Here is a 15,376-nt window from a genome sequence, read left to right as displayed (position 1 = left end):
ATTACTGCGGATGCCGCACCGATCCGCCCATCGATCTCACGCTCCATTCTTCCCTCACTCGTGAACAAGACCCCGAGATACTTGAACTCCTCCACTTGGGGCAGGATCTCGCTACCAACCCTGAGAGGGCACTCCACCCTTTTCCGGTTGAGGACCATGGTCTCGGATTTGGAGGTGCTGATTCTCATCCCAGCCGCTTCACACTCGGCTGCGAACCGATCCAGAGAGAGCTGAAGATCACGGCCTGATGAAGCAAACAGGACAACATCATCTGCAAAAAGCAGTGACCCAATCCTGAGCCCACCAAACCGGACCCCCTCAACACCCTGGCTGCGCCTAGAAATTCTGTCCATAAAAGTTATGAACAGAATCGGTGACAAAGGGCAGCCCTGGCGGAGTCCAACTCTCACTGGAAACGGGTTCGACTTACTGCCGGCAATGCGGACCAAGCTCTGGCACTGATCGTACAGGGACTGAACAGCCCTTATCAGGGGGGCCGGTACCCCATACTCTCGGAGTACCCCCCACAGGATTCCCCGAGGGACACGGTCGAATGCCTTTTCTAAGTCCACAAAACACATGTAGACTGGTTGGGCAAACTCCCATGCACCCTCCAGGACCCTGCTAAGGGTATAGAGCTGGTCCACTGTTCCGCGACCAGGACGAAAACCACACTGTTCCTCCTGAATCCGAGGCTCGACTATCCGACGGACCCTCCTCTCCAGGACCCCTGAATAGACTTTTCCAGGGAGGCTGAGGAGTGTGATCCCTCTGTAGTTGGAACACACCCTCCAATCCCCCTTCTTAAAGAGGGGGACCACCACCCCGGTCTGCCAATCCAGAGGCACTGTCCCTGATGTCCATGCGATGTTGCAGAGGCGTGTCAGCCAAGACAGTCCTACAACATCCAGAGCCTTGAGGAACTCCGGGCGTATCTCATCCACCCCCGGGGCCCTGCCACCAAGGAGTTTTTTGACCACCTCGGTGACCTCAGTCCCAGAGATGGGGGAGCCCACCTCTGAGTCCCCAGGCTCTGCTTCCTCATTGGAAGGCATGTTAATGGGATTGAGGAGGTCTTCGAAGTATTCCCCCCACCGACCCACAACGTCCCGAGTCGAGGTCAGCAGCGCACCATCCCCACCATATACAGTGTTGACACTGCACTGCTTCCCCTTCCTGAGACGCCGGATGGTGGACCAGAATCTCCTCGAAGCCGTCCGAAAGTCATTCTCCATGGCCTCCCCAAACTCCTCCTACGCCCGAGTTTTTGCCTCAGCAACCACCAAAGCCGCATTCCGCTTGGCCTGCCGGTACCTATCAGCTGCCTCCGGGGTCCCACAGGACAAAAGGGTCCTGTAGGACTCCTTCTTCAGCTTGACAGCATCCTTCACCGGCGGTGTCCACCAGCGGGTTCGGGGATTGCCGCCACGACAGGCACCGACCACCTTACGGCCACAGCTCCGGTCAGCTGCCTCAACAATAGAGGCACGGAACATGGCCCATTCGGACTCAATGTCCCCCACCTCCCTCGGGATGTGGTCGAAGTTCTGCCGGAGGTGGGAGTTGAAGCTACTTCTGACAGGGGGCTCTGCCAGATGTTCCCAGCAGACCCTCACAACACGTTTGGGCCTACCACGCCTGACCGGCATCCTCCCCCACCATCGAAGCCAACTCACCACCAGGTGGTGATCAGTTGACAGCTCCGCCCCTCTCTTCACCCGAGTGTCCAAGACATGTGGCCGCAAGTCCGACGACACGACCACAAAGTCGATCATCGAACTGAGGCCTAGGGTGTCCTGGTGCCAAGTGCACATATGAACACCCCTATGCTTGAACATGGTGTTCGTTATGGACAATCCGTGACGAGCACAGAAGTCCAATAACAAAACACCGCTCGGGTTCAGATCAGGGGGGCCATTCCTCCCAATCACGCCCTTCCAGGTCTCACTGTCATTGCCCACGTGAGCATTGAAGTCTCCCAGCAGAACGAGGGAGTCCCCAGAAGGTATGCCCTCTAGCACCCCCTCCAGGGACTCCAAAAAGGGTGGGTACTCCGAACTGCTGTTCGGTGCATACGCACAAACAACAGTTAGGACCCGTCCCCCCACCCGAAGGCGAAGGGAGGCTACCCTCTCGTCCACCGGGGTAAACCCCAATGTACAGGCTCCAAGTTGGGGGGCAATAAGTATACCCACACCTGCTCGGCGCCTCTCACCGGGGGCAACTCCAGAGTGGTAGAGAGTCCAGCCCCTCTCAAGGAGATTGGTTCCAGAGTCCAAGCTGTGCGTCGAGGTGAGCCCGACTATATCTAGCCGGAACCTCTCAACTTCGCGCACTAGCTCAGGCTCCTTCCCCTTCAGAGAGGTGACATTCCACGTCCCAAGAGCCAGTTTCTGTAGCCGAGGATCGGACCGCCAAGGTCCCCGCCTTCGGCCACCACCCAACTCACACTGCACCCGACCTCCTTGGCCCCTCCCATAGGTGGTGAGCCCATGGGAAGACTCTTTGTCATATTGCAGCCATTTGCTAAAATCATTTAAATAAATTTTTTCCCTCATTAATGTACACACAGCCCCTCATATTGACAGACAAAAAAAAGAATTTTTGAAATTGTTGCAGATTTATTAAAAAAGAAAAACTGAAATATCACATGGTCCTAAGTATTCAGACCCTTTGCTCAGTATTTAGTAGAAGCACCCTTTTGAGCTAATACAGCCATGAGTCTTCTTGGGAAAGATGCAACAAGTATTTCACACCTGGATTTGGATCTGCCATTCCTCCTTGCAGATCCTCTCCAGTTCTGTCAGGTTGGGTGGACAGCCATTTTTAGGTCTCTCCAGAGCTGCTCAATTGGGTTTAAGTCAGGGCTCTGGCTGGGCCATTCAAGAACAGTCACAGAGTTGTTGTGAAGCCACTCCTTCTTTATTTTAGTTGTGTGCTTAGGGTCATTGTCTTGTTGGAAGGTAAACCTTCGGCCCAATCTGAGGTTCTTAGCACTCTGGAGAAGGTTTTTGTCCAGGATATCCCTGTACTTGGCCGCATTCATCTTTCCCTTGATTGCAACCAGTTGTCCTGTCCCTGCACCTGAAAAACACCCCCACAGCATGATGCTGCCACCGCCATGCTTCACTGTGGGGACTGTATTGGACAAGTGATGAGCAGTGCCTGGTTGTCTCCACACATACCGCTTAGAATTAAGGCCAAAAAGTTCTATCTTGGTCTCATCAGACCAGAGAATCTTATTTCTCACCATCTCAGAGTCCTTCAGGTGTCTTTTAGCAAACTCAATGCGGGCTGTCATGTGTCTTGCACTGAGGAGAGGCTTCCGACAGGCCACTCTGCCATTAAGCCCTGACTGGTGGATGGCTGACTTTCTACAACTTTCTCCCATCTCCTGACTGCATCTCTGGAGCTCAGCCAAAGTGATCTTTGGGTTCTTCTTTACCTCTCTCACCAAGGCTCTTCTCCCCCCGGTAGCTCAGCTTAGACGGACGGCCAGCTCTAGGAAGGGTTCTGGTCATCCCAAATGTCTTCCATTTAAGGATTATGGAGGCCACTGTGCTCTTGGGAACCTTAAGTGCAGCAGAAATTTTTTTGTAACCTTGGCCAGATCTGTGCCTTGCCACAATTCTGTGTCTGAGCTCTTCAGGCAGTTCCTTTGACCTCATGATTCTCATTTGCTCTGACATGCATTGTGAGCTGTAAGGTCTTCTATAGACAGGTGTGTGGCTTTCCTAATCAAGTCCAATCAGTATAATCAAACACAGCTGGACTCAAATGAAGGTGATCTCAAGGATGATCAGAAGAAATGGAAAGCACCTGAGTTAAATATATGAGTGTCACAGCAAAGGGTCTGAATACTTAGGACCATGTGATATTTCAGTTTTTCTTTTTTAATAAATCTGCAACAATTTCAAAAATTATTTTTTTGTCTGTCAATATGGGGTGCTGAGTGTACATTAATGAGGAAAAAAATTAATTTAAATGATTTAAGCAAATGGCTGCAATATGACAAAGAGTGAAAAATCAAAGGGGGTCTGAATACTTTCCTGACCCACTGTATATTAGAAAGGACAGAGCCGACTATACTTCCTTAGAAGGCTGGCGTCATTCAACATCTGCAATAAGATGCTGCAGATCTTCTATCACTGTCCTGCTCCACTGACATATTGAGGAGATCGTTCCTCCCCCAAATATATATATATATATATATATATATATATATATACACACATATATATACACACATACAGTATACATACACATATACATCTATACTAATTAAAGGCAAAGCCCTCACTGACTCACTCATCACATCATCGACAACGTCCGCCATGTTAAACTTTCTTATTTATGGCCCCATCTTCTTGAAATTTGGTAGGCTGCTTCCCTGCGCTAACCGAAACCGATGTACGTACTTATTTCGGTGGTATGACACCACTGTCAGCCGCTATATTGAACTTTCCAACGGTCTTTGTTACTTAATGGGACCATCTTCAAGAAATTTGGTATGCGGGTTCTAAGCGCTAACTGAATCCTACTTACGTACATATATACGTCCATAGCCTGCAGCTCGGTCCACACTCTGAATCCTCCAGGCACTCCTGAGCATAAACTAATTTTGAAGGTTGGGGCACCAATAATGTTACTGAGAAACTTACAGCCACCGAAACTTTGTAATGGCACGAGACTTCAGGTCACGTGTCTGCAAAAGAACCTAATTGAGGCAACTATTTTTACTGGCGGTGGCTCAGGGGAGAGAGTTTTTATTCCTCGCGTCCCCGTTATACCTTCTGATCTCCCATTTCAATTCAAACACCTCAAATTTCCAGTAAGGCTCTGCTTCACAATGACAATTAATAAGTCTCAGGGACAGACCCTACAAAAGATTGGCATTGATTTGAGGCAAGATTGCTTTTCACATGGCCAGCTATACGTTGCATGCTCAAGAGTAAGCTCAGCGCACAGCTTGGTCATATTACAACCGGCGGTGCGAACTGACAACGTGGTATACAAAGAGATCCTTAACAAATAATTATTGGTACATTTTCCCTCAGTTTATTTTTTAAAATTTTAAAGCAGTACTTCGCCGCACGAAGCGCGGGTATTTTGCTAGTTATACAAATAAATCAGTCAACAAACACTCACTGGCAGATGGAATCATAGATCTAAATGATCTACAAGGTGACATCTTCCAGAACTGATCGTGGCTGGTTGTCCAGGCTTACGAATTCCACTGTTTTTGCTGTCACAGTAAGTTTTTGGCGTTCTTGCTGTCAGTATTATAAGGTAGAGTTTTCTAAGTGTTGCCATTATTTGAGGGCGACTGAGCTTGGCGCTTAAAGGTGGAGTGGTGGCTCTGAGGCCAGGGATCTGTACTGGCAATTGGAAGGTTGCCGGTTTGAATCCCGTAAATGCCAATAGGGACTCTGCTCTGTTGGGCCCTTGATCAAGGCCCTTAACCTGCAATTGCTGAGCGCTTTGAGTAGTGAGAAAAGCACTATATAAATGCAAAGAAGAAAGAATTAGACTTAGATTGCTGGTCGTCTCAGACTTTGAGTAGCTCGTTCTTCACACCAGTCCCTTTTGTGTTGACTTCTCAGATGAAGAATAAGGTTTGTGTTGTTGAAAGTGTTAGAAGAGGATCCATGAATGACGTCTTTCTGTACAAATATTACAAACCGCAAGTTTGTTCTCTCTTGTAGGTACACAATGAAACTGTTAGACTGCCAAAGACGTGTTTCTGTATTTTGGTAATGTTGGAACTTTGTCTTGTATGCTTTTCATCATTCAAGATCAGATGTTAAGATCAGCTAATTTGGAGTGAAGATTGGCAGATTTTAATTTCTGATCAATTGATCAGATCAGGCCTGTCTTTCACATATGAGAAAAAGGTGGAGAAATTGAACAGACAGCACCAGAACATGTAAAGACCACACACGGAGTGGCCAGACGATGGCACCTCAGTGTGAGGAAAGAACTCCAACCAGTGTGCCACCACTTGTACTGTTTGATTTTATTGTTTAACACTAGAATTACCAGAGCCTACGAAAAAACTCGTAAATCCGTCCCACCTTAAATCGCGTCTTAAATCCGTTTGCATCTCTCCGCCAGAGTCTTTTGTCATCTAAATGTGCTGATAAACACAAGCTACTAGCAGCCAGCTATTCCATCCCCCCACCGTCTTAGAACGAACTTCTCCTAGCTCATGCCTTGCCTTGATTTGATTACAGTATCTGGGATTGAAGTGGAGTTTTAGAGTGGAAATAATATAGTGTTATTTGGAATACACGCATTTCATGTGTGTTCCGTTTCTATAGTAGTCTGTGCAAACACATTTTTAAAACAGAAACGTTTTTCATATTCTAATACTAAATGACAACATGTAGGCATAAACTATATAACGTATGAAGCCTGAAGTCCATATATCAAAGAAACACTTTCACAAAAGGTACAAATAAGAGAACACGTGCGCTTTTATTCAAAAATATAACTGCACAAAAAAAAAAAAAAGCCGCGTTAGCATGCCACATTGACACTCTTACTACAACCGTCGCGATGGCGTAATGGCATCAGCTCCTGGCTGGGAATCAGAGGGTGGCGAGTTCGATCCCGCACGGCTCCACTTCGAGAAGTGAACTGCTCTTATTCTTACAATTTTAGAATAACAACATAAATTTGATTTCAGTCTGTAACAGCCGGTGTAACTTATGATACTGGTAAAGGTTAGCTTTTTTTTTTTTTTTTTTTTAATTTACTTTTCATTCTTGCAGTCGCATTCAGAATCAATCCATACAACCCCATCTGACACAGCTGTTTTCACATAAATAAAAGTGCACTTTTATTCAAGACTATAACCGAAGAATAAAGAAAGCAAGTTACAGTTGGTGGTTGATACGACAGCTTGCGTAGTGCAATGCTAAGAACTGGTGATTTCAAGTGATGGTGAGATACGAAGAAGGCAGCTTCGCCAGCGATTGTGTGTCAGAACCATTTGTGTGGAGGGGGGGTTCGGTAGTATGCATCGTGGTACACTGCAGACCTATAGTGTGTCTTTATGTCAGATGGAGTTGTATGGATTGATTCTGAATGCGACTGCGAGAATGAAAAGTGAATTTAAAAAAAAAAAAAAAGCTAACCTTTACCAGTATCATAAGTTACAGCGCCTGTTACAGACTGAAATCAAATTTATGTTGTTATTCTAAAATTGTAAGAATAAGAGCAGTTCACTTCTTGAAGTGGAGCCGTGCGGGATCGAACTCGCCACCCTCTGATTCCCAGTCAGGAGCTGATGCCATTACGCCATCGCGACGGTTGTAGTAAGAGTGTCAATGTGGCATGCTAACGCGGCTTTTTTTTTTTTTGTGCAGTTATATTTTTGAATAAAAGCGCACGTGTTCTCTTATTTGTACCTTTTGTGAAAGTGTTTCTTTGATATATGGACTTCAGGCTTCATACGTTATATAGTTTATGCCTACATGTTGTCATTTAGTATTAGAATATGAAAAACGTTTCTGTTTTAAAAATGTGTTTGCACAGACTACTATAGAAACGGAACACACATGAAATGCGTGTATTCCAAATAACGCTATATTATTTCCACTCTAAAACTCCACTTCAATCTCAGATACTGTAATCAAATCAAGGCAAGGCATGAGCTAGGAGAAGTTCGTTCTAAGACGGTGGGGGGATGGAATAGCTGGCTGCTAGTAGCTTGTGTTTATCAGCACATTTAGATGACAAAAGACTCTGGCGGAGAGATGCAAACTGATTTAAGACGCGATTTAAGGTGGGACGGATTTACGAGTTTTTTCGTAGCCTCTGGTAATTCTAGTGTTAAAGTGGGTAGTGTTTAGGAATTTGGACATCAAACTCTGAAGTTGCAGGTTCAAATTCAGCTATTGACACCATGTGACCATCAGCAAGTCACGTGACCTGCCTGTTCTCTATTTGGAAAAACGAGAGAAATGTAACCAATTGTGTCTCAAATATTGCAAGTCGACTTGGATTAAGATGTCAGGGGAAAAAACAATAGTTAAAATGTTTGTGTTCTTTCAGATTTACAGAAGAATGGCAGCTTCTCTCCACCTTCATTTTGTCAGCCCTCTCTTCAATACAAAGAGAAAGGTATGAAGAAATCAGCAAGAGGATCAGAGAACCTGACAGCAGCCTTTTTGCAGTGCAGTTGTCTCCCTGCTACTTCAGTAACACAGACAGAAACCATCAAAACTGATCGACAGCAAGTGGAGAAAGAAATCCAAGTTCACACTGGAGAAAAATGTTGTTTGGAATGTGGCAAACAATTCACACAGAAAGGTGATGTTAATAAGCGTAAGAAGATTCACACTGGAGAAAAAACATATTGTTGTTATGAATGTGGTAAGTTTTTCTCCTGTATAAGCTATCTTCAGAGGCACAGAATAACCCACACAGGAGAAAAACCTCATTGCTGTCCAGAATGTGGCAAATTGTTCTCAGTGAAAAGCAATCTTCAGAGGCACAGAATAATCCACACAGGAGACAAACCTCATTGTTGTCCAGAATGTGGTAAGTCATTCTCAACGAAAAGCAGTTGTCAGAGGCACAGAATTATCCACACAGGAGAAAAACCTCATTGCTGTCCAGAATGTGGTAAGTCTTTCTCATGTATAATCTATCTTCAGAGGCACAGAATAATCCACACAGGAGAAAAACCTCATTGCTGTCCAGAATGTGGTAAATTGTTTCTAAGGAGATTTGAACTTCAGTGGCACAAAAGAATTCACACAGGAGAAAAACCTCATTGCTGTTCAGAATGTGGTAAGTCCTTCTCAAGTAGAAGCCAACTTCAGAACCACAGAAGAAGCCACACTGGAGAAAAACCACATTGTTGTCCAGAATGTGGTATGTTGTTCTCAAACAGAAGCAATTTTAAGATCCACAGAAAATGCCACACGGGAGAAAAACCTCATTGTTGTCCAGAATGTGGTAAGTCGTTCATAAGGAGAAGCTGTCTTCAGAGGCACATAAGAATACACACTGGAGAAAAACCTTATTGCTGTCCAGAATGTGGTAAGTCATTCTCAATGAGAAGCACTCTTCAGAGACACAGAAGAATCCACATTGGAGAAAAACCTCATTGCTGATCAGAATGTGGAAAGTCATTCTCACGTATCAGCTATCTTCAGAACCATAGAAGAATCCACATTGGAGAAAAAACATTATTGACCAGAATGTGCCAAACAATTTTCTGACAAATGCAATTTTCAAAGACACACAGAAATTGATACTGGAGAGAAGCCATATTGCTGTTCTCAATGTGGAAAAAGGTTTTAAACATTTGCTCTTTTCAAGTAAACACACAAACTCCCACTGAAGCGAAAATGCAGTATATATGTTCTAAATGTGTCAAATGTTATACAAGCCAGATAGGTCTTTAATGAAATGCCAAAATCCACAGTGAAGAAAGACATCATTGCTGTTCTGAATGTGAGAAACGATTCTTATACTTAAGCACACTTCAGTCCCACATCAGAACTCATACTGGAGATACACCTTATTGTTGTCCTGAATGTGATAAGCAGTTCTTACAAAAAAGCGCCATAAAAAGTCACATCAGACATCACACCGGAGAGAAACCTCATCTTTGACTGGAATTTGGCAAACAATTTTCACCCCTTAATTGTCTGTATAAGCATACGAAAAGTCACACTGGAAAGAAGCCTTACAGTTGTACTGAATGTGATTCTCATATAACAGTTTTCTTCACAATCATAAAATAATTAATTCTAGTAAGAAACACAGCTGTTCTGTCTGTGGCAAGCTTTTCTCAGACAGCATGAGTCATAAAGATCACATGAGAATTCACTCTGGAGAGAAACCTTAATGCTGTCCAGACTGTGGCAAATGATTCTCACGTCCAAATGCACTTAGGTGCCACAGATTGGTCCACACTGGAGAGAAGCAGTACACCTGTTCTGAATGTGGTAAAGGGTACTCTTCCAGAAAAAGTTTTCGAGATACTTTTAAAGTCATATTGGAGTAAAGCCTGTCCCAGAAATGACAAATGATCTTTCCATTGGATCCTCAGGCAAAAAAATGAAGAAAAATCTTCTGAATGCGGTAAAGGACTCCAGTTGGAAGTAGTTAATAAATACATAAGAATAGTGGAGAAAACACGGAAAGTGGCAAACAGATCCTTGATGTAAGGTAACCTCAGATCCACATATGAATTTACACTGGAATACAACACATATTTCACAAACAGCAAGAATCTTCTTCAACAACTTAAAGGTGCAAGAAAAAACCTCATTGTTGTCCTAAATGTGGTTAACGCTTTTCAGACATCAGTGGTCTTCATAGTCATAAATGACTGTCTTACTTGTGGTAAGCCTCTTAGCTCATCTGAATGTTGAAGTGGTCCTCTTGTATCAGCCGTCATCAGCAGCATGTAAGATTTCATGAAAGACTCAGAAACTGTACTGCCAGGACATCAGCCATACAGGGACTGATCATCTCTGCACCAGTGCTGTGACATAAGATGGTGAGAACAATACAAACACCAGACAACAGAATGAGGTAGCAACAGAACAGTGTGGGGATAACAACTTCAACCAGAGAACACAACGGAAAGTTCAGTTTAATAATAAAAAATGGAGAAGTGAAGTCAAATCAAATCCACAGTACAGTGCCAACTACCAGGAGGTGCCACTGAGAACAAGGGGAATACTTTTGTTTCGGAGCTTTGAAGATGGGGCCTTATCTGAGTAGTAATGAACTTGTACCGTTTATGGGATGTCATCTGATGGCTGACGCCTGGGCTGAGTGCAGACAGCCGTTCTTAACCCTGATAATGAAGAAGTCATTTAGTGATGTCAGCTGACAGGCAATGCTGTCCAATCAGATACTGGGGAGGGACAGTCGAGGAGGACAGGAGACTAAAAAGAGAGCCGTCACATGACAGACCAATGTAGAGGGGCTTTATAAGACTTTTACACTAATTTAGGTTTTCATTTATAAAAGATAAGAGTCTTTACAAACCAAACTTATTCATCAGCTGTGTGTCAAGGGTGAGTCCAAAAGTGGGAATTTAAGAAGATCTAAATACAAATAAAATGAAACATTCAGGGTTCAAAAAGAAATGTTTAAAACCTGAAGAGGGAGTCACAATAGCATGTTAGGGTTAGCACAGGGGACCACAGTTGTGAAGAATATCAATTAATGTATAGAAGGAATATTATTTAAAATATTAAAATGTTATGAGAAATGAGACACCGTAATGAATGGAGAACACATTTAAAATGAACTGAACTGATTTTATTGTCTGACATATAAGAGAAAAAGGGAAGACAAAGCAGAAACACACAGGGATCTCTGCTGACCCAGCTGTTCATTTGATAAATTAACCTAAAAATATAACAGATGTTCCTTTGCTCCATGTCAGTATATCCTGGGGTGGTGTGTGAAGGACGCTCTATACTCTGAATGTGTTGGTTCAGGTTTCAGTTTGAGTTCAGCACCTTCTTCATATCGATACCCAAGACAACGTTTCTTCACGTCGAGACTACAAGCTGGAGGCCACAGGAGCTCAATAAACTCCAACAGCAGGATGGACGATTAGAAAGTTCTGCTCTGAGAGAGTGTCAGCTACACAAACCTTCAGCTTCATTTACTTGACAGAAAACTCCAAAAAGCAGAAGTGACCCCTTCTGTACCCCCACCACTGAAGGTCACATTTGATCCCCTCACTACTCAGTGTTGGTTCACTCTGCTTGGACTTTCTGTATTTTGTAAATTTGTGTTTCATTTTTTTCTCCACACTCTTTTTACATTTCATGTCATTGATGTTCTCTAATGTGTGAGTATAGCTTGACTCTTACAAGGACTTATCTAAAATGGGTACATTGGCTATGAAATGCAAGAAGGCAGAAAAATGTAAAAAGTGGAAACCACAAAATGAAGAGGTGACATTGATGAAATACGCTCAGTGGCAGAGGTGACAAGGACAAAATCAGAAAGGACAGCACAGAAAAGGCAGATATCAACTGAAAACAAAAGAAGAAATCTGATTGGTGGAAAGAACTGTCAGTCACTCCTGAGTGGACTGTTGAGGACAGCCGTGACATGCAGACTTCACAGTTCATGTGTTTTTGATTTCCAATCTGTGACCATGCACTAAATAAGTCTGTTATTTATCAGTTAGCATGTTCTGAAACTGTAATGTCATCACAAAGATCTCACAATCTCTTTTGTTGATTTTTATGTCACCATTCATCAGCCCTGTATAGAGTGCCACTTCCAGATCGGCAACCCCACTGCACCCCGTAGCACATTTGGAGTTTGGGACTGGAGCACAAAGTGGATGGCACTCTGAGAAGGACAGACTTGTAAGACGTGAACAAAGCCAGCTGCCCTCCCTGGTCTGTCTTCATTCAGAAGGACTCACCTGAGTGGTGGGATTGTTCTGCGGCGCTCCTGTTAGCCGACATTTCATCAGCTTGCTTTCTGCGTTTCATCTGATAATCAGCAGAGTTAACCAAAGATGAGCCAGGCCTGTTACAATGTGAACGTTCTTGACATTTTTGTTTGCTTTAAATAATTTTTCTGCTTCTTTACTTTGAGTTCTTGGAGGCCTTGTACATTAGAGATTATTAATTCATGAGCATGTGGTGTTAATAATGAATTGACAATTAATAAACTGTGTTTATTGTTAAATTGTAAGTGTGGCCTGTTGCCATTTTGTATCTTTATCCTTCTTGACTGTGTTGTTAGGACGAGTTGCACTGTTGCCTCCCTAGAATTAAGTGCCACATCACCGACGCTCGGCCTCACACCCTTCATCACACGTGAGGCAGAATCCAAGATTGCTGATCCAACTGTTAATCCCATTCCCTGCTTTGCCAGTCCCTTGGCTGTGTGTGTATCGAGGTGTATGGCTGAAGCAAACCTCTCCTCAAGGAGTCTACAGCACCGGTCAGATGAACTTGACGCTTTGGGTTTAGACATAAAACTGAGAATACCTCACGCTGGATATGCTGTAGACGAGTGAAAGGGAGTCCGGTGGGACAGACTGAGGTAATAAGGTAAGTACAGTTAGACACATTCATAGTCATTTTATCTTTTAATATTTATTTATTTATTTTATTTTATTTATTTATTTCCTTTGCTAAATAAGGTACAGTATTGTGCTCTTTGGTTAGATTGATGGCTTCTCCCGAACGGTAACTCTTCATTACACACACACACGCCTGCGTACCATCACCGTTTTCATGATCACACGAGGCACATGAAGACTTGACTGTTTCCTTGTCTAATTTAGATCAGGGGGGTCCAACGTCGATCCTGGAGGGCCGCAGGTTTTCATTCTAACCATTTTCTTAATTAATGACCCATTTTTACTGCTAATTAACTTTTTTATCTTCATTTTAATAGACTTGCTATTTAAGACTCAGACCCCTTATCTGTTTATTTTATTCCTTAATTCACAACCAACCAGTAATGAAATACAAAATGACCCAACACATGACCAGATAACCTTTGCTGTCATACAGTATCAGAAAATAAAGAAAGATGAAGGTCTCGGTGACGCTGATCTGCTTTCTGCTGTGGTCAAACGAGAGCACAGCCATGGAATTAAATAACGAGTTCAATTAACAACAACAATCGGCTTCTAATTAAGAAACTGGTTAGAGTGAAACTGGTGGGAGTTTGATACCCCAACTGGTCATGTTGATACCCCCTGGCTGGTCAATCGTTGGTTCACTTCACATCTCATTTTTATTTAGCTGCCATTTAAGTGAAAAAAGAATCTCAGAGGATTCTTCAATTAGCAAAGGAAAGGGAAAAGAAGTCAATTAACAGCATAAATTGGTTACTGATTAAGAAAGTGTCAGGAAGGAAAACCTGCAGCCACTGCGGCCCTCTGGGGTCAGAGTTGGACACCCTGATTTAGATCAGGAATCAGCAAGAGTGAAAGGGAAGATCTACAGGATGGTAGTGAGACCAGCTCTGTTATATGGGCAGGAGATGGAGGCACTGACCAGAAAGCAGGAGACAGAGCTGGAGGTGGCAGAGATAAAGATGCTAAGATTTGCATTGGGTGTGACGAGGATGGACAGGATTAGAAATGAGGACATTAGAGGGTCAGCTCGGGTGGGATGGTTTGGAGACAAAGTCATAGAGGTGAGATTGTGTTGGTTTGGACATGTGCAGAGGAGAGATGCTGGGTATACTGGGAGAAGGATGCTAAGGATAGAGCTGCCAGGTAAGAGGAGAAGAGGAAGGCCTAAGATATAGTTAATGGATGTGGTGAGAGAGGACATGAAGGTGATGGAGGTGACAGAGCAAGATGACGAGGATAGGAAGAAGATGATCTGCTGTGGTAACCACTAATGGGAGTAACTGAAAGAAGAAGACAAAGAAGACGTCTACCTGAGAGCTGCACCTGACGACGTGACCTCAGTCATCCTGGCATTTTTGTAGTAGTCAGTTTAAGGTTTAAGTGAGGTCGGACTTTAGTGTCTTTTAGCCCTTTGCTTATACATTTAATTTACCACATACTTCATCCAATAATCTAAAAGAAAATGAAATATACTGGAGGAGTTTCATCGACACTTCAGTCAGGAACACAACATTAGATGTTTCCAGATCTACAGAATTACAGCTTGTCTATTTCTTGCATGGCAAGGTTGAGGTATTACATTAAATTCACACAAAAACAAGGCGTGTGTGTGACTGGGTCAGGCGGTGGGTGTTTGATAACGTGGACCTCGTCTATCGCACCTACTGAATCAACTTAGAACCCTCATAGTATAATTTAATCTTATCCAAGTGTATATTTATTTAAAATCAATCTCCAGCTTGACAGACAAGGTGAAATTTCAGACCATTACTGCTTGAATGAATAAGAAGCCTTTCAAACTGCCACTTCTGATTTTCCTCTGTCACCGGAGGGAGATCCAAACCTTCACTGACAATTCATTTTTTTGAGAATGTCGGAATTTCTAGAATAGCAGAATTGACAAATCTGGAAACGAAGAAGGTGGTGGTGAAGTTTAATGGTTAATGTGACATCAAGTGACTCCGTAGAACACCAAACTCTCGTCAGTATGACCAACATCTGACTGACCCGTGAGTCCTCGGTGGATTGATTCAGAAATGATGGACCCCTTGAGTGACCAATGGACGGGGGACACTCTTCAGTAGTCCCATCTGTCACTCGCTCCTTCACATAGTCACTATTCCAGAGCTCCTGATACTTAGTCTATATAGTGCCTTTCAGCAGTGCTACTCCAGCAGAATTTTAAACAGTTGACTTTCAATGACACTCGGGGTCATGCAGTTGTGAATCAACATGGAGACCCTTCTGGTCAGACAAGTATCTGTAGGTCTGAGGTGC

At 43.6% G+C, this 15,376-nt stretch overlaps 4 protein-coding genes across 8 annotated transcripts in view; 2 read left to right on the top strand and 2 right to left on the bottom strand.

The window, feature by feature from the left end:
• Nucleotides 1–15,376, bottom strand: part of LOC114641514 (gastrula zinc finger protein XlCGF7.1-like) — a 688,851-nt gene that overhangs the window by 148,064 nt on the left and 525,411 nt on the right. The gene's annotated exons all lie outside the window — the stretch shown is intronic.
• LOC114641540 (tigger transposable element-derived protein 1-like) overlaps nucleotides 1–15,376 on the top strand; it is a 769,935-nt gene that overhangs the window by 386,682 nt on the left and 367,877 nt on the right. The window lies entirely within an intron of this gene.
• The window catches only part of LOC114641539 (zinc finger protein 501-like), a 419,195-nt gene that overhangs the window by 218,389 nt on the left and 185,430 nt on the right, over nucleotides 1–15,376 (top strand). Inside the window, exon 2 of one of the 4 annotated variants that reach the window (XM_051927951.1) lies at nucleotides 8,059–8,715. The exons of the other annotated variants lie outside the window; for them this stretch is intronic. Coding sequence (XP_051783911.1) covers nucleotides 8,059–8,715 — 657 coding nt within the window. The remainder of the gene's footprint in view (nucleotides 1–8,058; nucleotides 8,716–15,376) is intronic. 4 annotated transcript variants of the gene reach the window in all.
• LOC127527842 (oocyte zinc finger protein XlCOF26-like) overlaps nucleotides 1–15,376 on the bottom strand; it is a 192,433-nt gene that overhangs the window by 150,631 nt on the left and 26,426 nt on the right. The window lies entirely within an intron of this gene.

Source organism: Erpetoichthys calabaricus, chromosome 5 (genome assembly GCF_900747795.2).
Source record: "Erpetoichthys calabaricus chromosome 5, fErpCal1.3, whole genome shotgun sequence".
NCBI lineage: Eukaryota > Metazoa > Chordata > Cladistia > Polypteriformes > Polypteridae > Erpetoichthys > Erpetoichthys calabaricus.
This window is presented reverse-complemented; position numbering and strand designations above follow the sequence as displayed.